Here is a 26,107-nt window from a genome sequence, read left to right on the forward strand (position 1 = left end):
ACACTGCTACTTCCTGAGCTCCTGGACAGCTCACCTCACCTCCCACACACCCAGCAGCATCTCCGCACCTGTACAGCAGATCTGGCCGCTACACCCCCCCCCCCCACCCCAAAATCCCTGCCCATCTCCCCCCTTCACCTCACTGATCTCCCGCACTACCATGCCTGTCTAAAACACCTCAAAATGAGGCATGTACCATGAGCCCATTACACACTCCCCGCTTTATAAAGGTGAGCCCCCCCCCCCCCCCCTCCCTGACAGGGCCCTAATGCTCGCATGTCTGACCTCCCCCAGCTGCCCTTCTGCCAAGCCCTAATGCTGCTTAAAAGCTGCTCATGCAATAGCGGCAGTAATTTCCACAGGAATGCTGATGCGCTGTCACTCGCCTGCCTGCCTCTCCCTCATTCGCTCACCTGCCTGCCTCTCCCTCACTCATCTGCCTGCCTCTCCTCCACTCGCCCGCCTGCCTCTCCTCCACTCGCCCACCCACCTCTCCCATGCTTGCCCGCCTGCTCGCCCGCCTGCTCGCCTGCCTGCCTCTCTCTCGCTCGCCCGCCTGCCTCTCTCTCGCTCGCCCGCCTGCCTCTCCCTCGCTCGCCCGCCCGCCCGCCTCTCCCTCGCTCGCCCGCCCGCCCGCCCGCCTCTCCCGCGCTCGCCCGCCCGCCTGCCTCTCCCGCGCTCGCCCGCCCGCCCGCCTGCCTCTCCCGCGCTCGCCCGCCCGCCTGCCTCTCCCGCGCTCGCCCGCCTCCCTCTCTCCTACTCTCCCGCCTCCCTCTCTCCTACTCTCCCGCCTCCCTCTCTCCTACTCTCCCGCCTCCCTCTCTCCTACTCGCCCGCCTGCCTCTCCCGCGCTCGCCCGCCCGCCCGCCTCCCTCTCTCCTACACTCCCGCCTCCCTCTCTCCTACTCTCCCGCCTCCCTCTCTCCTACTCGCTCGCCTCCCTCTCCCTCATTCGCTCACCTGCCTGCCTCTCCCTCACTCATCTGCCTGCCTCTCCTCCACTCGCCCGCCTGCCTCTCCTCCACTCGCCCACCCACCTCTCCCATGCTTGCCCGCCTGCTCGCCCGCCTGCTCGCCTGCCTGCCTCTCTCTCGCTCGCCCGCCTGCCTCTCTCTCGCTCGCCCGCCCGCCTCTCCCTCGCTCGCCCGCCCGCCTCTCCCTCGCTCGCCCGCCCGCCCGCCCGCCTCTCCCTCGCTCGCCCGCCCGCCCGCCCGCCTCTCCCGCGCTCGCCCGCCCGCCTGCCTCTCCCGCGCTCGCCCGCCTCCCTCTCTCCTACTCTCCCGCCTCCCTCTCTCCTACTCTCCCGCCTCCCTCTCTCCTACTCTCCCGCCTCCCTCTCTCCTACTCGCCCGCCTGCCTCTCCCGCGCTCGCCCGCCCGCCCGCCTCCCTCTCTCCTACTCTCCCGCCTCCCTCTCTCCTACTCTCCCGCCTCCCTCTCTCCTACTCGCTCGCCTCCCTCTCCCTCATTCGCTCACCTGCCTGCCTCTCCCTCACTCATCTGCCTGCCTCTCCTCCACTCGCCCGCCCGCCTCTCCTCCACTCGCCCACCCACCTCTCCCATGCTTGCCCGCCTGCTCGCCCGCCTGCTCGCCCGCCTGCCTCTCTCTCGCTCGCCCGCCTGCCTCTCTCTCGCTCGCCCGCCTGCCTCTCTCTCGCTCGCCCGCCTGCCTCTCTCTCGCTCGCCCGCCTGCCTCTCCCTCGCTCGCCCGCCCGCCCGCCCGCCTCTCCCTCGCTCGCCCGCCCCGCCCGCCTGCCTCTCCCGCGCTCGCCCGCCTCCCTCTCTCCTACTCTCCCGCCTCCCTCTCTCCTACTCTCCCGCCTCCCTCTCTCCTACTCTCCCGCCTCCCTCTCTCCTACTCTCCCGCCTCCCTCTCTCCTACTCGCCCGCCTGCCTCTCCCGCGCTCGCCCGCCCGCCCGCCTCCCTCTCTCCTACTCTCCCGCCTCCCTCTCTCCTACTCTCCCGCCTCCCTCTCTCCTACTCTCCCGCCTCCCTCTCTCCTACTCGCTCGCCTCCCTCTCCCTCACTCGCCCGCCTGTCTCTCCCTCACTCGCCCGCCTGTCTCTCCCTCACTCGCCCGCCTGCCTCTCCCTCACTCGCCCGCCTGTCTCTCCCTCACTCGCCCGCCTGTCTCTCCCTCACTCGCCCGCCTGTCTCTCCCTCACTCGCCCGCCTGCCTCTCCCTCACTCGCCCGCCTGCCTCTCCCTCACTCGCCCGCCTGCCTCTCCCCCACTCGCCCGCCTGCCTCTCCCTCACTCGCCCGCCTGCCTCTCCCCCACTCGCTCGCCTGCCTGCCTGCATCTCCCGCACTGGCCGCTCTCCGTCTTATTTGCCGAGGCATGGGTTACAGGTGTCAGCGCAGCGCACACGCCTCTAACAGAAATCAGGAGGGAGCTCTGTTTCTATGCCTCTCCCTCCTACAGCTGACTGGAGTTGGGTGCCCAACATCCTGCGGTTGGGCTCATCAGGTACATACACACGTGTGTGGGTGGACCATCCTCCATTGCTGCGTCTCCTTTTGGCAGTGTTAGTGGTTATTTATGCCTCTCTGGGCTCCACGCGTCTCTCTCTCTCTCTCAGTTCCATGTGCGATCTCTCCCTCTGTCCTCGGGATATGCCTCCCACACGCCCGATACCCACTCCCGTTACATAAAGAGTCCCTCTTCATCACAGCTGTCCTCATCCTCGACGACGTACGCCTCACACCGGAGCCCTTGCAGTCGTACTAGTGCAACAGAATCAGTTTATTCAGAAGGAATGTAAACACCTGATCGTTTCGGCACTGATTACGGAGGATCATCGGTGGTCAGAGAACAGTGCCCTTCTCAGCTGTCATCATTTGCAACCTACCGAAACAACACCTGCAGCACGGACCCATAGCTACGGTCCACGTTCAGCTGACCCGGTCCTGCAAACGCAAGGCAGATCAGCCTACAGGCTACCCGCTAACCCAACCTGTCCTTCAGCAGGTTGAGGCACTGAATGTCTCGAAGGCACGGACTTAGAGTACACCCCGCGAAAACGCCCTCGCTCCCAAAACCTGTGGACACTCTGGGAAATAATACATATCCCTCTCGAGGCAAACACAGGACCGGCTGTCTGCCTTGCAGACAAAGCAGGTACACCCCGTCCGGCCCAGCAACACTATGGTCTCCACTCACCTTGGTATTCTTGTCCAGGGCTGTAGGCACCAGGGTTCCCCGCAATCTGCAGCATGAGGTGCACCTCGGGACCCCCGTCCAGCCCACTGGAACCCCCCAGCTCCGTGTGATGGGTGCACAGGAAGAAGAACGGGTTGAAGCGCGGGTAGAACCCTGCCGCAGGGTTGGCGACATCCACGGCGGCCGTGACACCGAGCCCCGCTGCTGCTATGGCCAGTGCCAGCAGGGCGGCGCCCCCGAGAGAGGCCTGCCGCATCCTGGCTGTGGGCAAAGACGAAGGAGGGAGCTAGTGAGCTAGAGAGAGGGAGGGAGAGGAAGAGGTGCCCGGGTGGAGTTCACAGGTCCCGGGAGACGGCAAGGTTCTTGAGGTGGAGTTTGGAGCAGGACGAAGGCGCTGAGGAAGACTACCCTGTGCGTAAGTGTGAGCCAGTCTGCTTCGGCCTTTTTCCCTCCCAACACTGACTGGGAGTTGGAGCGCACGCCTGAGCCGTCCTGCTCGGCGTTTAAATACCTCCCCCACCCCCTTTTCCCCGCCCCCCCCACACACACTGGGCTCAGAGACGGCCCCCTCCCATCACACTCCCTCTCTCTCTCTCTCTCGCACACGCTCTCCTCCCTCTGCTCTGGAAGTCTGTCACTCCACGGCGTCTCCCTCTAGCTCCGGCCCGGCTGCCTTCCTCCCCCGCCGGATCCACCGTGCTCTCCAGCCGCCGCTCCCGCTTCCAGCCGCCGCTCCCGCTTCCAGCCGCCGCTCTTGCCGCCGCTCCCGCTTCCCGCCGCTGCTCTTTCCATGCACCGCGCCTTTTCCCCTGCTTTTGTCTCCCCGAGTCACACCTCCTCGCTCTTCTTCCTGCACTCCCCCCTGCACCCCCATATACGTAGCTGAGCGTGTTCTGCAACCCCCCCGCTGCATATTCCAACTTCTCTTTCAATCAGAGGCACACTTCCTCTTCTCCCCACCCTTCCCCTCTGTTCCAGACGACCCCGCCATGCTGTTCTCGGAGGTGATAATAAGTTTTCTTTTCCTTTCTTCTCCATCTGAATCCCCCTCCCCCCCTGCCTGGTGTGAGGCGACATCTCCCCAAATTCTCCCCCCCACCCCCCTCAGTCTAGCACTGTCCCTCACAAACTTCTCCTGATCCCATTTCTCTGCGCCCAAGCGCCTGCCCCTGGAGAGCGACTCCTCTGAGCCTCACACTCAGCTTCCAGAAAACAGACGGCGACCCTAAATCTGGCCACAAGGTACACCGGAGAATCGGAGGGCATTCACAGCACGTAAGACACCTAATGCTGAGCCAAAACCACCTAAAATCTAACAGTATTTTAAAACCAGGCATTTCTCATAGACCTTTATTATCAGGGTATTTCCTCCTTGATCCCACCCTTTGATTCAAAGGTTCCTTTCCAAAACGGACTTGTATGGTGGATTTGGTAACAAGTAAACACATTTTAGTTGCGTTTAACATCATGTTCTCTTCCAATATGGAAGAGACCGCGTAAAGCGAATAAAAGTATAAAAGTAGGGTCGACGTGATCTCTGACGCACGGCGAGCCAGGGGCACCGCCCCGTTTGTAAGAACGTTAATGGCATGTTTGACTTAAGCGCCGTTCAGGGATTAATCCGTGTTTGAAAGGGACGCATTAATTTGATGATTTTAAGAGAGCAGGGAATTAGTTTCAAGTGGCCTCTCACATGGCATTTCTGCGGCTTGTAGCAGCACAGACACACGAACTAGAGCTCATTTCCACTTTGGCCATTCGTTTGAGTCAGCGACAGGCTTCTCTCTGTCCGACAGGGATGCCTTTCCACACGGTGATCATGACTCCGGCGGGATAACTAATCAGCCTCGTTTTCGACAGGACTCTGGCGCGGGTCTTAAATGGACCGCCCCAGATCCCTTGTGAAATTTAATTTAAATTTAAGCATTATTTCCATCTCAATTCCTGGCTCCTCTCAGCGCCTGGCTGCCTGTCAGGGAGATTTATGAACCGACGTAACGGCATCTTATATTTCCTCCTCGTGAACCACTTGACAGACTATTTATTTCTGTCATGCTCCGTGTCTGAATTTCACCGTGATCAAGCAGCTGAACGCCATCCCATATCGATCTCCACCCACCCAAATTAACTGCCCGTCTCACAAGGCCGAAGAACATCTTAAACACTGCTTCACTTCCAGGCCATCCAAGCGCGAGCTCCCAGGAGAGGGGGTGGAGCGGAGACAGAGGACCTGCAGTGCCCTCTGGGGATTGGAAGGTGGGGGGACTGGCTGGCTGGCACCACCTACAGGTCGGGATAACTGTTCACCAGGCATGATGGTGCGTTCGATTACATCTCGGAATTCCGACAATGTCCTATTCGAGCTACCACAACTCGGAACAAACATGGATGCCTCCGTGAATACGCTGCTGTGTGTAGTTGCTTTATATTTTAGCAGTTTCGGATTAAGAATATTATTTCTGAGAGACAAACAAGAAACACAAACAAGCTTTATAAAGCATTTTAGTACATTCATAGCGATATTCTTTTTTCGAGAGACAAACAAACTACAAACCGCCATATTGAAATTATGTCACAGGGGCAACTCTGTCCGACATCAACGTCATAAAAGAGGCGTGTTTCCGACAGGAAGTGCCGTTTTTCATGACGTTTTCTTCGGCGTTCCAAGTTGGAGAGAAATGATCGAACGCACCATGAGAACTCCCTCCTGCAGTTCTCACTGCAACAAGGTAACACCATCCTGAGGCAGCACCCTCAAGAGTAGAGCTCATCAACTGGCAGACTCCAAACTACAAATGAACCACCCCCCACAGAGGATCATAGGTGTGTGTGGATGAATTTTGGCCTTGTGGAGAAATAAATTGACATGGTTTGACAAAAACGTTTATTTACATGAGAGAACCAGGTCAGAGACACACAGCCACATGTGCAAGAAGTGCTTCCCTGCCAAGGCACAGGCAGGAGAGAAAAACATCGCTTAGAGTCAGGAACGTCAGTTCCCCTTTCAGGGTGCACATCAGCGAGATTGAGGTTGGAGAAAATCGCCCCCTGCTACACCCCCCACTGTCGTCACTCTGGGGGAAGCCCCAGGCTGTTTGCACAGCACACATCCATCGGAGCTCGTGAGCAAGCAGGCCGGCTCTGAGCAGGATTCTCCTGGGGGTCGGATCACAGGAAGTCATACAGGTAGCGCAAGATGTCGAAGCCCACCGTCCTGCCAAAAAGGGGAGAGACTGTGGTAGGACCTGCGATGGGAGCCCACTGATTACCAGCAGTACACACTAACCCCCACACTGCTATCTTTAGATGAATTAACTATGGATCCCACCCCCCCCCCCCCCCCCAAGAGCCAAAATAACGAAGGAAGACAAAAAAAAAAAAAAAAACCTGCTGAAATCCCTCTGTACAGATAGAGGGTGAACCTTCAGAACCATCGTTTTAAAGCCCTGTATTGTGAAACGGAGGACCTGCTATCTGAGGCTCTTCTCCCTCGATTCTAACTTGCTTCAGTGCCCCTGCGCCTCGGTCCGTCTCCCTCCTCCATTCTCTCCATCTCGCCCATTCGGCTCACAAACATGCACGGGATTGTGAGAACCAGGGTGGGGAAGCAATGAGTCACATTATGAGGGGCAGGGTCAGTGCCCCACGCTCTGTGATGGGAAGGAGCTGCACCTGGCTGAGCTGGCTGGATCTCCCAGACCTGGCTAATGATGTTCTGAAGCCTACCCCCAACCTGCACCCCGCAGGTAAATTTCTCAGCTTGTTATTTGCTCAATTAAACTGCTTTAATTAAAGGTGGCACTAAAATTCACGGGAGCCGTAACCAGAACAGGGGATATGAGGTTCTGATGTCTTAATGTTGCAGTTTCTGTTAAACCGGGCAGTCCTGAGAGGAGGCGGCCCAGTGGAGGATGGGGTCCAGTGCGTCAGGCTGGACGTCACATACAGGCACTTCGTTAGCGAGCACGTTACACAGGAGCAGACAGGATGGCTGTGTCTGGCAGTATAAATGGGGGCTGTAATCGTATTTTGCACGCACAAGCACGCACACACACCTGTACTCATATTTTTATGGGGACCGTCCATTCATTCCTATGGGCATAACCCTAAACCCACCAATGACAACCTTAACCCCTACCCAGCACTAACCTTAACCATAAGTAACCAGACTTCTGGCATTTTTCGTTTTTTGCAGTCACAGAGTTTTATAAAACTGAAGGTTGTATTATGAGGACCGAATGTTCCCTACAATGTTATCAAAGCCTGTTATTTTGACATTGTGGGGACCATTTTTTTCATTCCCCACAAGGGGAAACAAATTTTTTGTCTGTTTCCGTGTGTGTGTATTTTTCTGTGTGCGTGTGTGTGTTTTTCTGCGTGTGTGTGTGTGTGTGTGTGTGTGTGTGTGTGTGTGTGTGTGTGTGTGTGTGTGTGTGTGTGTGTGTGTGTGTGTGTGTGTGTGTGTGTGCGTGCGCGTGTGTGTGTGCGCGCGCGCGTGTGTGTGTGTGTATTTTTCTGTGTGTACGTGTGTGTGCGTGCGTGTGTGTTTTTCTGTGTGTGTATTTTTCTGTGTGCGTGCGTGTTTTTCTGTGTGTGTGCGCGCGCATGTTTGTGTGTGTGTGTGTGCATGTTTGTGTGTGTGTGTTTTTCTGTGTGCGTGCGTGCGCGTGTGTGTGCGCATGTTTGTGTGTGTGTGTGTTTTTCTGTGTGCGTGCGCGTGTGTGCGTTTTTCTGCGTGTGTGTGTGTGTGCGTTTTTCTGCGTGTGTGTGTGCGTGCTTTTCTGTGTGTGTGTGCGTGCTTTTCTGTGTGTGTGTGTGTGTATTTTGCTGTGTGTGTGTGTGTATTTTTCTGTGTGTGTGTGTGTGTATTTTTCTGTGTGTGTGCGTGCTTTTCTGTGTGTGTGTGCGCACATGTTTGTGTGTGTGTGGTTTTCTGTGTGCGTGCGTGCGCGTGTGTGTGCGTGCGTTTTTCTGTGTGTGTGCGTGTGTGTGTGTGTGTGTATTTATGCTCCTTCACTGTCGCTCTCAGAGATGCTGGCAGGGCAGGATCCCAGCACAGCGCCGGCCGTCTGTTCCACACGGTCCCCCCGCTGCACACACCTGCTCACACGGCAGGCCAGCGGGGACACACAGAGCTGAGAGGCCCCTCCCCCAGTGAGCACACATGCACACACAGACTTGTATTCACATCTTTGTGGGGACTTTCCATTAATTTCTAATGGCAAAACCCTAATCCCAGTAATGACAACGTTGGCCCCTACTCAGCCATAACCTCAAGTAACCAAACAAAATAGACATTTTTCTGCATTTTTAGTTTTGATCGCAGTCACGGATTTTTATAAAACTGAGCTTCTCTTTGAGGGGACTGAAAAAATAGTCCCCACAATGTCAGAACAACAGGTTTATCATCACATTGTGCGGACAATGTGATGCATACAAATCCCCCCTCCCCACGCCCACATGTGCAACTCTCACAGGAAGGATGCACACAGCCATCAGAGACCTGCTGGGCGGACATGACACTGCAGAGCGCAGTCACATGGTCACACGGAGACCAACTCAGGCCACATGTCGCCGTGGGTGTGTGCATGTGTTTGTGGGTGCGTGCGCATTACCTGGCGATGGCTCGGATGAAGTCCAGGGAGACTGTGCACTTGTATTTGGGGTTGTCCAGCTGGTCGTCGTGTCCTACCTGGGTGAGCAGCTGCAGAGTGACTAGGGAGGAGATCTGGAAGACCATGGACCGCCAATCACACTCAAGTATAGAAGGCATGAGAAACAGAAACAAGGCTGAGCCGAGCATCATGGTAACGGCCAGGGTGAGCAGACCTGACGCAGACTGTCATAGGGGTACCACTGGCCGGTCTACCAGGCAAGACACAGTTCTATTCTGTCATGGAAAGGGGGGGGGGGGGGGGGCACTCCACACAGCGAAGAAACTGGGACCAAGGGCCATCGCTCTCCATTACGGAATCTAGGTCGGGGAGGGGGGTGGGAGCGTAATTATTTTTATCATCATGAATCTCCACCTCAAGGTTGTACCAGAACCTTTGTACGCCTCGGTGTTCAGCAGCCCCACCCCCACCACAGCTTAAAAACTGCCATGGATGGGGGGGGGGGTTGTCTTTTTTCTTTATAGGGCTATGTGCCAGGCCAGGCAGAACATGGGGAGGGGGCAAAATCGGGTGGGGGGGGGGGGGGGGGGGGGGGGAGGGAATCATTTCCTGGGGGGGGGGGGGGGGGGGAGAAAGAAAAAGAGGAAATCATTTCCTTGATGGAAGAGTATTCAGGCCCTATTCAGGAGTTTAAGTAGCAGCAGCAACAGAATTCATTTTTATACAGCTTAGTACCAATGACCACGGACAACACATGACCAATTCTGACACTCCCCACACACACACACACACACACACACACACACAGCCTGACAAACAATAACAAAAAATTTATAAAAAGCACCATCCTGTAATGGACAAAAAGCACAGCTGATCAAAGCATTAAAGGGATGGTGCGAAGAGGGAGGTGCATGCTGGGAAGGAAGGCGGGGTGACAGAGGCAGCAGGGAGTGCGGAGCGAAAAGCTGCCCGTGGAGAGACACCTTCTGAACTGGGAGTTAGACAGCGTCCCCTCACAGCCAGAATAAATCATCACTCCACATGACGGAGGAAAAGCTGAGGAACAGACCGCGCCGAAAACGTGCCGCCGCATCTACACACGTGCAATAGAGCCCACGACGGGCGAAAGACGGCGAGCGACACGACGGGCGAAAGACGGCGAGCGACACGACGGGCGAAAGACGGCGAGCGACACGACGACGGCGAGCGACACGACGGGCAAAAGACGGCGAGCGACACGACGGGCAAAAGACGGCGAGCGACACGACGACGGTGAGCGACACGACGACGTGAGCGACACGACGGGCGAAAGACGGCGAGCGACACGACGGGCGAAAGACGGCGAGCGACACGACGGGCGAAAGACGGCGAGCGACACGACTGCCGAAAGACGGCGAGCGAGAGCTAGAGTGGACAAGCAAAAGCGTGGGCCAGAGATCGGCTGCAGGAAAGCAGAAGCAGGCAAGGGGGGCGGCCGAGCTCCCGGGCAGGACCACACAAAGAGAAGAGCATCTCAGTCAGAGAAATAAATAAAAGACGGGGGGTGGCAGCTAGGGATGTGGCCTTGAGCGACAAGCTCAAACTAACATAAAAAAAACACTATGTCCCTCTCCTGGCTCCATCCCTGATGCTGATCAAGGTTTCCTTCGAAGAGGCACAAAGAGCCCCCCCCCTCATCCCCCGCTTCTCTCCATCCCTCACAGTGCACCCCACCCGCCCCTCCCCAATTCACCCCCACCTCCCAGGGATAAGGCTACAGAGAGACAAAGTAAAATCAATTATCTCCTCCCCCAAAACAGACAAACACATGTACACAGAGCGACCGAGCCACCAGATACTAAGCAAGGGGGTGGGTACGCCCCCCACCCCGTGGTGCTGACATTCCTAATTTAATCGCTTTGTGCCGATGCGCACAGGTCATTACTCCTGGTACCGTAGCGATAGCGTCACCAATCAAAAAAGCACGTTGGAAGCACCTGCCCTCATCTGACCTATGTCAAGCCCAGTTCCCACCCGGCGATCGAGGAGATGCAGCAATGTTGATCCGGCGCTTCCAGAACCAAACGAAGCATTAAAGCCCGGACCAAATGGGTCAGAACCACAAGCCCAAAACTGCATGCATGCACGTCAATCCTCAGCTGATAAGCACCCTGCCACCCAAGACAGGGCACACCGAGCCATCAGCAAGGCACAGCGGAGGCTGCGACCCCTGACCTTAATCACGCGGGTCAGTCGCTGTGGGGGCCTTTCCCACATCCCGCTGGGAAGCACTTAATTTGCACGCCTCATGCGCTGACGGCGGACTCAATGTGAGGAGAGGCTTCTGTTCATTATATTCGCCCCTCTGGGATTGAGGGCTGCTCTCTGCCAAGAGCCCTGCCAGCGAGGCCACCCTCCCCCGTCCCGCCCTCCCCACCCTGACCCATCTGTCCAACATGGGGACACGCTACGCTTGAACATCATGTGACAACTTACGATCGAAGTCAGAGAATGCAGCGTGGTGATAACAGGCAACCATCATGGCCTGGAGGGAGGGGGGTCACAGCTCAGCCACCAGTCCACCCGCTCTCGGCCCCACGCACTCGCAAAGCCCCCTGCTCCATTCAGCCGGCCTTCACCAGTCAATCCCTTTAATCGGCTGTCATTCACTCTCGCCCTTCGATGCCTAATGACTCTTCATGTCGCTGAAGATCTTTGTTCATGACATCCCCCATCCCGGCCCCCACAGCGCTCCTCCCTCCGTTATCTCCACCTGCTCAGCCCAAGAACCTGGCCACCCTCTTGCACACATACAGGAACCCAGCCGTCCTCACACACATGTCCGTGGAGCCCCAGCCCCTGTTCCTCCGAGACCCTTGACCTGCGTACCCCAAGCTTGCACGCACACACACACACACAGGTTGTATTCATGAGTTTGTGGGGACCCATTCATTTCTATGGGAAAAAACAATGACACTATTAACCCCCCCACCCAGCACTAACCCAAACCTTAACCCTACCCAGCACTAACCTTAACCAAAAGTAACAAAAACAAAAACACAAGACTTCTGGCATCTGTAATTTTTGATTGATACAAGGTAAAATAGGTTTTTAATCACACATAGGGACATCTGGTCCCCACAATGTAATATACACATAACCAGGCACGCACGCACATGCACACAGGCTCCCGACGGCACCGAGAGACACAACAGCCTCCCCGTTCATCCCTGAAGTCCAGTTACATATGGGCACATTAAGCAGGACAATGGCGGCCTTTCCAGGCTGTTGGGAGCTTCATAATGAAGAGAGCAACATGCTGCTCCCCATTTCCCGTGCAGCAATGAATCCTGCAACCACAGGGTCCATGTTCGGGGGGAAGGACATGTGTGTGATTGTTAAACTGTGCACTGCGAATGCGGACACTGAGGGTGCATTTTTGATAGTAGCACGCACGATACCATTACCGGACCCCAGACATGGTGTGGGGGAAGTCAGGCTGGGCATAGTGAACCCAGAAGGTCTTGGTCACATGATGGCACAGACATGGGGCTAGACCTAAATAACCCATTACACGTGCGCAGACACACACACACACACACACACACACACACACACACACACACACACACACACACACACACACACACACACACACACACACACACACACACACACACACACACACACACACACACACACACAACCTCCCCTCTCTGATGTCCCACAGAGACAAGCCACAGGCTTTGCCTGCAGTTCCACAAAAGCAACCAGGGGGCACGTTTGCGAGCCTCAGGGGGCTCTGGGTGGGGTGGGGGCGTATCACAGATGAGCTGTGGCTCCCGCAGGTGAGTGGCCCCTATGAACATGATAAACACAGATGGAGATGCAGCCCTGCTCACACACACAAAGGCATAAAGAGCGACTCGGATGCTAAATCAAGGTCACCTCTGCAGATTAGGCCAGCCTGTAAACCACTCCCACTTAGCGGCTCGCTAACGCGATCCCAGCAGCACCGAGACCAACCCTGCCTCCACCCAGACACGTTCGCAGTGCCGTGCGTGTGAGCGCGCGCATGTCTACAGGAGACTTACATGACGACGGCTGCCTATTCTATCATAGCAGTCTACAGCACCTGCAAACCACATTATAAGCTACAACGAGACACTCTGGGAGCTCAGCAATGTTAGAAAGGTGCCTGGTGCCTGATCCGCAATTATGTAGCAGCATAAATCAGACTAGAACAACAAGTCTGCCATTAATTAAGCATCCCAACGGTCTGTGCCCTCTGCAGACAGAGACAGAGAGCTGGAGATGCTCGAACAGGATTAACGGGCTCCCGTCACAGGGATAATACAGACCCACCCACGCCACCGAAGCCGGTCACAGGGGCCCATAGGCACCTCGCCAATCCCACTGCTCTAAGGGGGCCTTTCTGAATAACACTGACATCTAACATGCAGATCCTTGCCAATCAGAGGAAATGACTCCCAGGGAAACCACTTGCAGAGCCTATGCAGTGAAAACGCCCCGCCTGCTCCCTGCTCTCGCTCCTCTCGGTTAGATGATGATCATCTACTTTTTTACCCCCAGTCTTTCCCATTTGATCAGCTAAGCGGAGGCTATCAATTCCCCGAGTCCCCCCACCCGCCCCGCAAACAAGGTCAAGGGGTCAGTGGCCTTCACCACCAACTGCCAACAGGAATACAAATCAATGACCTATTAAAACTTCATAAGAACACCAGGGAGTGGGTGGGTGGGTGGGGGGGGGCGGTCATGCCAAATGATGATTTAATGGAGACCCAGCAGAATAAACGACCAGATATGGCGTTCCTCTGCTCCGCTATCGACCGGAGCACCACCCCAACAAGCAGCAGCATAACCTCCCGCCCACGGCAGCATGACCCAGACCACAGTGACCTCGTAAAGCCACACTCCGGGGCGATTAATGACCATCCCACCACACTGCTCGCACACAGTCACAAACCCGGCTCCCCTCTCATCACATTAGGGCTTTTATTAATGTAATCCAGCGTGGAAGCGCTTCTCCACGTACCGATTCACAGGACTGTCAGTTATACCCCGTTAAATCTGCTGGGACCCCGAGAAGTCATTTCGCGGAAAAAGCAGCTGCCGTTAAACCAATTTAAAGCAGATTGATGCCTTATGAGCCGCCGACACCGATCCATAGGAGCCCCCTAATAAAGGGACACATAAATATATATAACAAATCACAGGCATTTATGTGAGGACATACAAAGGCCCCCAAGTGCCCCCAACACAGGGCTGCTCTAACCACACATGTATACCCCCCCCAGTTGGTACAGGGCTTGTAGACCTGGGGGGCAAGACGCAACAATGAACAATGCTGGCTACGCACGCATGTGCGCGCTCACAGACACACACACAGACACACACACACACAGATGAAGTGACACACGCAGACAGGTATGTGCACAGACAGGAGTGAGCGAGCACGCACACGCGCGCACACACACACACACATACAGGCATGTGCACAGACAGGCGTGAGCACGCACACGCACACGTCTGTGTCCATCCTAAATGTGTAGATCTCAGCAGGTGGTTCCATTACTACTAACCAGACCAGCCGGCCACATGCTACCTACCCATGTTCGCGGTCTCTGGGTGTAGAATGTTCCAGAAGCCCTTAAATAACGAACCAGCGTAAAGGTTCAAGAGACCACCATGTAGCGCCGAGGTTCCGCCCCCAGTGTGATGGCCACACAACCCCAAACCCCCATCTGCTACTCCCAGCGCGTCCAGCCCATTCTGCGCCGGCTTGCCCCCCTCAGCCCATATGGTGCCCCCGGATGCCTCCACGCTTCCCTGGCGGCCTGTCCTGAGTTTTTTGCGACGCACACCCCCCCCCCACCCCACCCCAAGTCGGGGCCTGCCGCCTCGACTAGGATACATATTTCATGCAGAGCATTAAAAATTCAATAGGTCTGCTCCCCGTCTTTATGCTGAGAGCCGGCGAAAGAGAAACAGGTTCAATAATGGATGAGAGAGAGGAGAGGCGAGAAGCGGAAGCCCGCGGCTCGGCGTGGAGCGGCACGGCACTGCGTGGAGCGGCACGGCATGGCACTACGTGGAGTTGCACGGCACGGCGTGGAGCGGCACGGCATGGCACTACGTGGAGTTGCACGGCACGGCGTGGAGCGGCACGGCATGGCACTACGTGGAGTTGCACGGCACGGCGTGGAGCGGCACGGCATGGCACTACGTGGAGTTGCACGGCACTGCGTGGAGCGGCACGGCTCGGCACTGCGTGGAGCGGCACGGCTCGGCACTGCGTGGAGCGGCACTGCGTGGAGCGGCACGGCTCGGCACTGCGTGGAGCGGCACGGCTCGGCGTGGAGCGACACGGCATGGCACTACGTGGAGTTGCACGGCACGGCGTGGAGCGGCACGGCATGGCACTGCGTGGAGCGGCACGGCTCGGCACTGCGTGGAGCGGCACGGCGTAGAGCGGCACGGCACAGCGTAGAGCGGCACGGAACGGCACAACTCAGCGGCCCGTTAGCCACTCCCATCACGAGACGCCCCCCAGAGCACAGCTGGACTGCAGTTTTGACACACCCCAGGACACGCACACGCACACAAACCCATACAACTCCCTCAGGCATTCAGTCCGCGTGATTATTCACCCTCGGGAACAGAATACCATCATCTCTGGTGCTACTAAAAACCCCGGCAAACACTTACATACATTTATGTATGATAGGAACGTACGAGCTGAAATCTGTCAAACAAGAAAGCAGAGCATAACAGAATAGCTTAGAGGCAACGGGGGTTCAGGAATTAGTCTGTGAGCCCAAACCAAAATGGCTGAACACTGCCACCTAGTGTGCAGAGAGGAGCACTGTCATAACAGTACTTGTACCCCATAAACAGAATGTGGAACACAGTAAACCCTCGTGCATTTGCGCTTCGTGACTCGCAAATTCACATATCCGCGAAAATATCACTGGAAACGAACTTGTATGCATCCACGATTTTTTCGCACATCTGCAAAATCCTCAAAAACACCCTACAGAAATATTTATGTTTAATTTTCATAGTAATTTATAGTTTTTTAAGTGTAAAATTCGTAAGGAAAATTTAGTTAATGAAGATTCTGTGTTTTTGGGGAAAGTTCAAGACATACATACAATTTAAATCAGTTAAAAAAATCCCTTAAAAAAACATACCTTTCTTATGGAAACGTTCCATTTTATGTACAGACTGTACTGCACCTTTACAAGATGCAAATCCCATTTGCAAAGTTTGTACCCTTTGGAACCGTCATGACCTGCTCGTCTGAGCCTCCCGCGTGCCACGCCCCCCGGCAACCTCGTGTGGAATCCCCGCGTGCCACGCCCCCCGACTACCTCGTGTGGAATCCCCGCGTGCCACGCCCCCCGGATACCTCGTGTGGAATCCCCGCGTGCCACGCCCCCCGACTACCTCGTGTGGAATCCCCGCGTGCCACGTCCCCCGGCTACCTCGTGTGGAATCCCCGCGTGCCACGCCCGCCGGCTACCTCGTGTGGAATCCCCGCGTGCCACGCCCCCCGGCTACCTCGTGTGGAATCCCCGCGTGCCACGCCCCCCGGCTACCTCGTGTGGAATCCCCGCGTGACCAGCACTGTTTCGAGTTGCTGTCATTAGTCCTGTGTATTTCACTCTGTGTTTAAGTATGTTTCCCAAGACCGGTCATTAACGTCATTTTGAGTTTGCTGCCTATTCCATTGTCCTGCTTGTCTTTACCTTTTGATTAAACCCCGTGTTCCCCGGTTCCTTGCATCCTGTCCCTGCTTCCCCAGTCCGCGCCACAGCAATACGTGACAGGAACGCTAATGTTTACATAAATATGATAAAATACTATAGTAAGTACACATTAACGTAAATTCAAACAAACAAAATTTTTTTATTTAATTGAAAAGGTGGTGTTTACGTACATAGCAGATGCGTCCTGTGTTTCCCTCTCGAGACGCATTTGCTATAAATGCCGAAATGGTTCGTTTACTCATTTTACTGTGAATGCAAAAGAAAACAGCAGCCAATGCCATGTTTTATGAATCAATAGGGGTAACATTAGTATACTGTACTGTAAATGTGCTAGTGTGACATATCCGTTGTCTGTCTACTGTACTTTTTATATCAAACATTTTTTTTTTAAACAGTAATGTATTAAGCAAACTTTTGAATGAAATTAAAGTATTTTGGGAGAATATTTAGGATTTTAACTATAGAAATAAGCACATATTACCATTTTTAGTGACTCTACCAAACATCCGCGAATCCACCTCCTTCACGACGGGTTCTGGAACGTAACCTCGCCAACGTCCGAGGTCTTACTGTAATGCTATTACCCTGAAGATCAACAGAGCATGAACAACTTCAGAGCATCGGAACAGAATAGGTGGGCAGGTTCTCCAGATTTCAGAAGGACGCCAACGTGTCTGGGTGACGTCCAGCTCCGAGACATCGAAGAGTCTCCAAGCAAGACCAGCAACCAAAGACTCCCAATTAGGAACCGTAAAAATTAACCGCCGTGATTCACAATTTTGCTTTGGGCACAAATGAAGGAGGAGCCTTGATATGACAAACATCCAATCCCAGGGGATGAAATGGGGGTAAACCTCACCCCCCAGGGGCACCTGGAGATGGCATGTGGCTCAGCAGGTAAAGGATCAGCACCCGGCCTCCTGGGGCAGGTCCTGCTTCACAGAAGCACCTGTGCATCACAGCAACCTTCTTCCTGCTGGCCCGATTCCACCACTCTGAGGACCATCTCATGTTCATGTAGGCTGTGATTCAGGTGGGGATTTGGATTTCAAAGCAGGATATCCAACCAGAGAAACCACAGAGGGTCCAGACAGCATGCCATTTATACAATCCCGACACAAAGTCACCAGTCACGTGACTATTGACCTATACAAAGGCTTATACTGAGCTGTGCAGAAGCACATTTTGCTTTCCGTCTGTATCACAAGCCGACACATTGCAGATTCAAACCGCACACTGAAATTTTGCTTTAGACCGTTTCCAGCCAATTATTTTGTGAACTTGTGCTGCCCCCCAGTGGACACAAACCACGGCACATCTCCGTGTTACTGAATCAGTTAAGAGCTGGATATGGATCGGGCATGCAGAGTGTGACATTCCCTAGGAAGTTGCAGATTAAAAATGAACCAGACCTGGGAGAAGATGCTGGCCGTAGGAGCGACGCGACTGTCCACCACGCTGTAGAAGATAGCCAGCAGCCGGTCCAGGGGAAAGGGCTTGGGGCCCAGCAGGTGGTTACTGGTCTGACAGGGAGAGCAGCAGCATTACACCAGGTTCCACAGAGGCGATCAATCTGAAGACAGGACTCTCACCTTCTCATGTTTCTTCAAAAATCTGGTATTCCTAATTTTCCCATGATGCTGTGAAGGAGATGAGAGCATTGGTCCCCATACGCAATGACACAGACTTTGCAATCACCCCGGAAGCCCCCCTGGAGAGGATGAGCCCCCAGAGCACCCCTGAACCCCCCCGCCCTCGAGTCTCACCTTAAGGAAGAAGCGGCGGTCGGTGCGAGCCGGGTTGTAGGAGGCCAGGTAGGCGGCCATGAGCAGGAATTTGGAGTAATATGGCAGCTCAACGTGGGCGTAGGCGGACAGGCCTGGGGGCAGGGGGGGGAGCTGAACACATCAGTGAGGTGAACACACACACACACACACACACACACACACACACGAGGTGAGTGCGCACACATACACACAGGACAGGCTGGTCTCCTGTGATGCAGGTAGCTCTGGGTTTTTCGTGACATCGATCTGTTGCGACTTAGTTTGCGATGTAACCAATCAGATGTTATGTTCTGTTTAAAGCCCGCCCACTGAGTTTGATGGGTGACTGACAGATAATGGTTGCTGGTATTTAAATTGCAATTTAAATAATTATTAATATAGCAATTTAAAATGATTACTTAAATCATCTAAATGACATTCATTTACTGAATATTGTCACAAAAAACCATTCATGATGAGTAATACGTGCCACATTTTCAAACGTTACAATATAATTTCATTTTATTTAACTTAATATGTTCAAGTAGCATTTCCCTCTGACCGGTAAGGGGTGCAATCGCACCCCCTCTATCCTACAGGGACGCCAGAGAGCTGCATGCATCAGGCGGTACACCCACATACCTCTCAAGCTCTGTGTCTCACAATCCCGCTTCAGCTGCTCCTCCCACTGAAAGCTGGAGGGACATTGGAGCAGTCAGGGCAGCCACTTGGGCAGGCACATCCACAGATAAGCACCAAGACTCAGAAGTGCCCCCACCTGGACACCTCCCTCAGGTACACGGTCTGCATGGCCTTCTTCAAATGCGGCTCGATGTTCCTCCACAGCTTGTGGGTGTCGCTCTCCTCAGCTGAAGAATGTGAAGAATCATAACCGGAACACATGATCAAATAGGTCTGCTTCTGACCCCAAGGCTTGGCCCAAACGTCGTTCAGGGCCCAACAGCACACCACTCTGAATCAGTAAGACTGACAATAGGAAAGTAGGAGGGCCAAAGGTGGGGGGGAGGTCACAGGGTGCAGAAGAGCCCAAGCTAATATGGAGCGTGTTTCCCTAGGGGCCGCTAACGGTTGGCTGACATGGCAGGTGTTTCCCTAGGGGCCGCTAACGGTTGGCTGACATGGCAGCTGTTTCCCTAGGGGCCGCTAACGGTTGGCTGACATGGCAGGTGTTTCCCTAGGGGCCGCTAACGGTTGGCTGACATGGCAGGTGTTTCCCTAGGGGCCGCTAACGTTTGGCTGACAAAGCAGGTGTTTCCTTAGGGGCCGCTAACGTTTGGCTGACACGGCAGGCGTTTCCCTAGGGGCCGCTAACGTTTGGCTGACACGGCAGGCGTTTCCCTAGGGGCCGCTAACGTTTGGCTGACAAAGCAGGTGTTTCCTTAGGGGCCGCTAACGTTTGGCTGACACGGCAGGCGTTTCCCTAGGGGCCGCTAACGTTTGGCTGACACGGCAGGCGTTTCCCTAGGGGCCGCTAACGTTTGGCTGACAAAGCAGGTGTTTCCTTAGGGGCCGCTAACGTTTGGCTGACACGGCAGGTGTTTCCTTAGGGGCCGCTAACGTTTGGCTGACACGGCAGGTGTTTCCTTAGGGGACGCTAACGTTTGGCTGACACGGCAGGTGTTTCCTTAGGGGCCGCTAACGTTTGGCTGACATGGCAGGTGTTCCCCTAGGGGCCGCTAAGGTTTGGCTGACATGGCAGGTGTTCCCCTAGGGGCCGCTAACGTTTGGCTGACATGGCAGGTGTTTCCTTAGGGGCCGCTAACGTTTGGCTGACACGGCAGGTGTTTCCTTAGGGGCCGTTCACACTGGGCTGCTTCTCCTCACCTTCTCCTTTCTCCAGAGGCTCGCAGAACTTTGGAAAGTTGAGCGCCGCCTGTTTGAGGGGAAAGAGACAAATTGGAGTGAAAAAAATAGACAGAAGGATGGAATCTGTGCTACATGGGACAAGAAGAGGGTGCCAGTTTCAGCCAGGAGGAGACCAAACCTCGTCTTTCATTAATAGCCACTAAGACACTCTCGGTGCACACAGGGGAGAGGGTCAGAAACCCCAAGCACAGGTCAGCGACGCTGTCAGGCTAGTGGATGGGTCACATTACAGACGCAGTGATTGGTCATTTTACCACAAAATACACTGATGATTTTAGATTTACGATACCAGTCAAAGGTCTGGACACATCTACCCATAGAAAGGTTTATATGTTCCATTCTTTACGTTTCAGAATAAAGGCATCTAAACTATAAAAATTACATATGGGATTATTCACTGACCAAAAGTCTTAAACAAAAAAATTATAATTTGTGGTGGGGGCAACTCTGTGGGTTGGGACTCAGAAGGTTGCCAGTTCAAATCCTGGGTTTGCAGAGCGATCTCACCATTGGGCCCTTGAGCGAGGCCCTTAACCCCAACTGCTCCAGGGACCGGCTGACTACTGTCTCCTCTAGTCCAGTCTCAGGAGGTGACCTGGGATGCTTCTCAAGCTGTCCTGAAAGAGCTCCCACATGCTGAGCACTCAATTGTCGCTTTCCTTTCACTCTGGTCAAACTCTTCCAAAACCATCTTTACTGTGTTTAGGTCAGGTGGCCAGGCCATGTGATACGACACACACTATCATGCTCCTTTGTAGGCAACTTGGCATGTCCAAATCTGACTGGTACTAAGCGACGCACAATTAAGGAAGCAGGATCGGACAGTCCCTGTAGCAACTGGAGGTGAAGAGCTTCACTCAGGGGCCCAGAAATCCGTCTAAAGACCAAGGGATTTGAACCTTGCAGTGACAGGCAGACACCTAACCCACTGAGCCACACGATACCTCCCCACACTCCATCGTGAATGCATTAACCGGCACTGAAACGATAACGCTGCACCCAGAGCTTGTGTGTGTGTGTGTATAACCGGCTCGCTCACCAGGTGCCGGAGCTCCCTCAGGTCCCTGCAGACCGAGTAGAAGACCCCCAGTAGGATGTTGATGTAGCAGGCATAAAGCTCTGTGGAGTAGCTGGGGTGGCTGTCCTGGGCCAGGATCTGCTGCAGCTCCGCTAGGGGGGGGGGATGTTGAGGGAGATGCTCAGTTACCACGGCAACACACTGCAGCCAAACATGGCAATGCACGAGTTCATTGAGAAGCGGAACAGCACTGGGCCCTGTGGCCACCCTCCCAGGCTGGTATGAGGCCTGAGCACAGGACCCCACTGTGAACCAAGCAAAACATCCCACTGCTAGGAAACAGGGATGCTGCTGCCACGGCAACGGGCTAGACCATGGCAAGAAGGCCGAGGGCGTCCAAGAAAACCAACAGCATCCGTCTGGCAGAGCAGACGCCCCCATGCATCGAGACAAGCTGGGATGAAGCAGATCCATCAAGTTCCCCTTGGTTTAAAGGAGGAGGCTCAAGGATAGACTGGGGCCCATCAACACAATGATGATGATTACCATGGTATGAAGTACGTGAGCTGGGGCCTGAGGTGGGGGTACAAGGTGAAGCTGGGGGGGCCAAAGATGCCCCCCACACACACACACACACACCTTTACTGTAATCAGGGAAGTGCAGCTGCAGGGGCTCGAAGCAACCAGTGCTGGGCCTGAACTTGTCCCACACAATCTCGCTAAGCAGGATGACGGTCACGTTATCCTCCACCTGCAGAGGGCGACACACATCCATCATGCTAACACACCTCAACCAGCTCCGCCCAAGCGTCTGTAGCTCACTGTTGGTTTTATCTACTGCTGACTAAGAAATCTAAACATAACATTCCCACTGCTCATACAGGGAAAGGTTTCATCCCCCTCCCCCCTCAAAGGGGGCAGGCTCCCCTTGTGGTCACATTCTTCACAAATCTAGATGTTTGACACGTCAAAGGAGTCTTGTAGCTTTTTTGGCAATAAAGGAGAAAACACACACACACACACACACACACACACACACATGAGCGCGCACATACACACACACGCACGCACACCGCTTCACACATCAGAACTCCGAATACCTTCACACACCACAGTAATGATATTCCTGCACTCGGCTCCATACACCAGCAGAATTTTAATGCAGGCGGCCCATTAAAAATATATCAGAGCAGCCTCCGAGATTCACATGAGCAGCATCGCCGATCAAATGAGAAACTTACATAACTGCATTTCCGGGCAGCTCTCGAAACCACAGGTATTAAAAATAATAAAGACTGCACACTCCACGATCACTGTCATTCTCTAGGGCTCCCACAATGGGGGGGGGGTGTATTATCAATCCCAGATGATGGCTTTTACAGGAGAGGAGGGCTACAGTTATATATTTGTCCCTCCTCCAAGCCATGGCTTACCTGCCCTCGGACAGCAGAGCAGATCAGCGTGCTGCTGTGGTATTTTGAGTTAATTACTGTAATTGAATTAAAAAGTGATCATTAGTCATCATCGCTGGGCGGCTGAACAGCACGTCACTGAAGAGGAGAGAGCTGGCAGAGCCGGAGAGCAGAGAGATAAATTTAGCCCCGTTTTTAATGTGCTAAAAGGCATCAGCCTCACATACCAATTCTGAGGATAAAGCAAAGGGTCTGTGAGCTGCAGTGGGACGTGGCCAGTGAGTGACACTCACGCTTCAACACCATCCCCGTAAATGGCCCAGGACAACTGGATAACATTTCAAGGCTCCATCAAAACCTGCCTGCATTCCTATCCTCCACCCCCCATTCACACAAACCAGGGGGGGTCCAATGGTTCTTACCAGTTCCTGTAAGCGCAGAAAGCCAGGTAGAAGATTGGCGCTCATGTCCCGCAAGACCTCCGCCCGGTCCAGAACCTGATCTCAGAAACACATGTGGTTATATTTCAGAACAGAAACAGAGGGGGGTTCATCCAAAGAACTAGGGTTCAAGGCAGAGAATAACCTGGGATGGGGCGCCAACCGATGGACACACACATTCACACCAATGAGCAATTTGACAACTCCAATCCACCTATAGCATGTTTTGGACTGTAGGGTAACACAGAACACTGACAAAACATGTGAAAAACATGCAAACACCAAGCTCGGGTGGGAAATAAAAGCCTGGTCTGCACTAACCACGGCACCATCATGCCGCCCCTGTATCCTGCTTAAATATTCTAATTTCATTCCCAAATAAAGCGAAGTTTCAGGGAGCATGACACATGTGCATCCAAAGAGCACCACACCGGAAGAGTGCAGAAGCCAGACCCCAGACAGGGACCGAGCCATAACGTGGTCCCCATGAAAGCTGCACGACTGTCGTGCGAAACAGCCGCAAATCTGAAAGGCAAGCTGGGCCTGAAAGGGAGACTGCGGGGGTGGGTTTCGGCACACTCACGATGTATCGCGTGTGCTTGGCAGAATCCTTCGCGCACAGCTGCCGGTACAGGCGCACGAAATCGGACAGGGAGGGGCTGCGGGACAGGGTCACGGCCGATGAGCCGAAGAGGGAGCCCAGCACCCGCTCGAAGAGCAGGCCCAGAGACACGCACTCGACGCAGCTCACCACCACATGGGGCATCTGTGCGGGGGACAGAGGGGAAGCTGAGAAACCACCAATACAGGCTTAAGGAAGCAGGCAGGTGGTGTGGGGGGGGTTCGTCTTCAAATATTCAACACATTACTTGACACAGTAACACCCCTCAAATAAACCAGACACTTGCAAGAGTCATACTTTTATAAATGTCACCTTCCATGTTTAGCAGCGCTTTCAGAAGCTGCCAGGGTATCTGCAGCTCAATCGTATCTCTCACCTGCAGCTCCCTCAGTAGAGTGAGTGTCACGTGACTCTTCCCCATGGCTCGGTGACCATAGATAAAGATAGACGGGTAGCTATAATGATCTAGCTGCAAGGAAAGAGATTTTTTTTTTACTACGAGCATACCAAGCCATCGGCGGATGCCAAGATCTCCGTATATTTTAGCACAATATTTGTGCGACACCTCGTAGCGTGTGACCCGTGTTGGACGGACACGGCAGGTGCTCGAACCGTGACAGGCGACACATGACGGAGACCCTGACTGGGCATGCCGTTAATGAAAACGGAGGGATGGGTGAAAACATGCGCGAAATTACTGAATCATTTAATTTATGTTGCCGTACAAGGCGCCGTCTGCAGTGATATTGCAAACCGATCGGGAACGAGCTCACCTCTCCGAAGAGGGCAAGCAATGCTGCTGCCTGCGCTTCTCTGCAAGGCACCTTCTCCGACACCAGACGCAGCTGCGCCTCCGAGTACCCCTGCTGCCGAAGCTCCGCAGGCATCCTGTGGTAAAATGCCAAGTTTTACAGCCCCCCAAAAACGCAGCGAAAGGATGCGAGCATGTACCAGCACCCCCTTCACGCGCTGGTATTGCATGTAAAACGTTAAATATGCAACATTTCCCATGAGATATTGGTTGAAGGACTAAATTCCTATGCAACATGACCATATATTATGGAGGAACAATCCGACAACACACGTTTCATAACTTTCACACAGCTTATATTTTGTGCAACTTAGTCTGACGCTAACATAGCTACACATCGACACCAATGCTGAATACTACTGTATAGTGTTTTGAGCATAAGCGAGTTTGATAACGTATTTTAAATGCTTATGTTTCACTCGAGGACAAAATATAATACCTACTTTTGTTCAGAGCACGAGAGCGATCCTTGCCGATTTCGCGCGCCTTAATACCCTCATCACCATCCACTTCCTACTTACTGGCCAATCACAGCCTTCCTCTGCCGAGTGTACAACTACTTCCTACTTTTTGACCTATCGCAACTCGAATCTATTAATGAATTCTGGGAGCTGAAGTCTTCACCAAAACCTTCACTGGCCATGGGCAAAAAAAAGTTTTAAGTTGCTATAGTGTTATATTAAATAAACTTTTGCGTTTTTCTTAAAATTACCCATAGTAAAACACGATTGATTCTGCTTTGATAAAATCCAGAAGCAAAAGTTTGAATGGCTTAGCTTTTAATTAACATAAAAAGAATAAGCAGTTGGCCAAAAGTAACTAATATAAAACATTTATCCAGTACGTCATAACTCGTCTCAAGGTATGGCACCTCTTAATGTTCTTCTACTATATTAGCCGCAATCAGCTTCGTCACAAATGGCTCTGGGCTGGAGGGGGCCCAAAATGAAAGGTTTGGCTTAAGTTAAAAAACACAAATGTTTTACTGGTCTTTACTTCTGTTACAGTCTCTTTGTGTGCGTTTCTACGTAATTAGGGTAAAATCTATCGAGACCCCCATTGGACAAAACCTACCGAGGAGGCCCTAGGTAACATTTTACCAAAGGATCCAGAATTTCTAGCTATGCCCCTGGCTGGAATTATAGATAAAATAGGCCTAATTACGTTTTGTTTCAGAAATGAATGGATGGATAGGCAGATGACAGAAGTATTGGTCCTAAGTTTTGCAACTTATATTTGAACTAAATCAAGAAAAGTAATACTAGGAAGATTAACGACTGCCAGCCCTCCAATCTTTCTTCCTAAAACAGGGTGACCTACGCAAAGATGCGCGAGCCGCACTGGGATAAAACGACGGCGTCTGACAGGCGTTTGCGCGCGAGGAGAAGTGGTCTCGAGCGGCGGACGAATTTTTCGTTCTCTTTGTTCATTTGGTCTTAGTAATCCCACGGGCATTTAAAAACTGAAAAACAAGTATTTAGTTGAGTCTATGGCATGATTTTTTCGCCAAGTGAATTGTTATGGGACTGGCCTGTATCTGTTTTTTCTGCCGGCCCACCCACGCTATGATTTCTGGCTCGGCCGTTGATGCTAACATAATTT

General features: G+C 53.7%; 2 protein-coding genes across 3 annotated transcripts in view; both read right to left on the bottom strand.

Moving 5' to 3' along the window:
* The window catches only part of reln (reelin), a 97,853-nt gene extending 94,188 nt beyond the window's left edge, over positions 1 to 3,665 (bottom strand). For both annotated transcript variants that reach the window (XM_049019581.1, XM_049019573.1), the window contains exon 1: positions 3,163 to 3,665. In XM_049019581.1, coding sequence (XP_048875538.1) covers positions 3,163 to 3,418 — 256 coding nt within the window. In that variant the 5' untranslated portion in view covers positions 3,419 to 3,665. The remainder of the gene's footprint in view (positions 1 to 3,162) is intronic.
* A 2,367-nt stretch (positions 3,666 to 6,032) lies between these two features.
* Positions 6,033 to 25,042, bottom strand: orc5 (origin recognition complex, subunit 5). The gene is made up of 15 exons (XM_049019712.1): positions 24,949 to 25,042; positions 24,468 to 24,582; positions 24,071 to 24,163; positions 23,656 to 23,838; positions 23,055 to 23,129; positions 21,860 to 21,971; positions 21,242 to 21,372; positions 20,161 to 20,209; positions 19,094 to 19,184; positions 18,958 to 19,010; positions 18,316 to 18,428; positions 18,142 to 18,189; positions 17,962 to 18,072; positions 8,778 to 8,890; positions 6,033 to 6,376 (listed from the first exon to the last, which is right to left on the bottom strand). The coding sequence occupies exons 2-15, from the start codon at positions 24,579 to 24,581 to the stop codon at positions 6,331 to 6,333; spliced, it is 1,332 nt and encodes a 443-aa protein (XP_048875669.1). The 5' UTR covers position 24,582; positions 24,949 to 25,042; the 3' UTR covers positions 6,033 to 6,330.
* Positions 25,043 to 26,107: the final 1,065 nt, after the last annotated feature.

Source organism: Brienomyrus brachyistius, chromosome 1, assembly GCF_023856365.1.
Source record: "Brienomyrus brachyistius isolate T26 chromosome 1, BBRACH_0.4, whole genome shotgun sequence".
NCBI lineage: Eukaryota > Metazoa > Chordata > Actinopteri > Osteoglossiformes > Mormyridae > Brienomyrus > Brienomyrus brachyistius.

What these genes read in the sequence shown, in the direction of transcription:
- orc5 (XM_049019712.1), bottom strand. Translation starts at nt 24,581, where the DNA reads ATGCCTGCGGAGCTTCGGCAGCAGGGGTACTCGGAGGCGCAGCTGCGT. An exon ending in CTTCCCTGATTACAGTAAAG is followed by an intron (nt 21,373 to 21,859) that starts GTGTGTGTGTGT and finishes CCCCCCCCCTAG; the next exon opens with CGGAGCTGCAGCAGATCCTG. An exon ending in TGAGACACAGAGCTTGAGAG is followed by an intron (nt 18,429 to 18,957) that starts GTATGTGGGTGT and finishes CCCTGCCCCCAG; the next exon opens with GCCTGTCCGCCTACGCCCAC.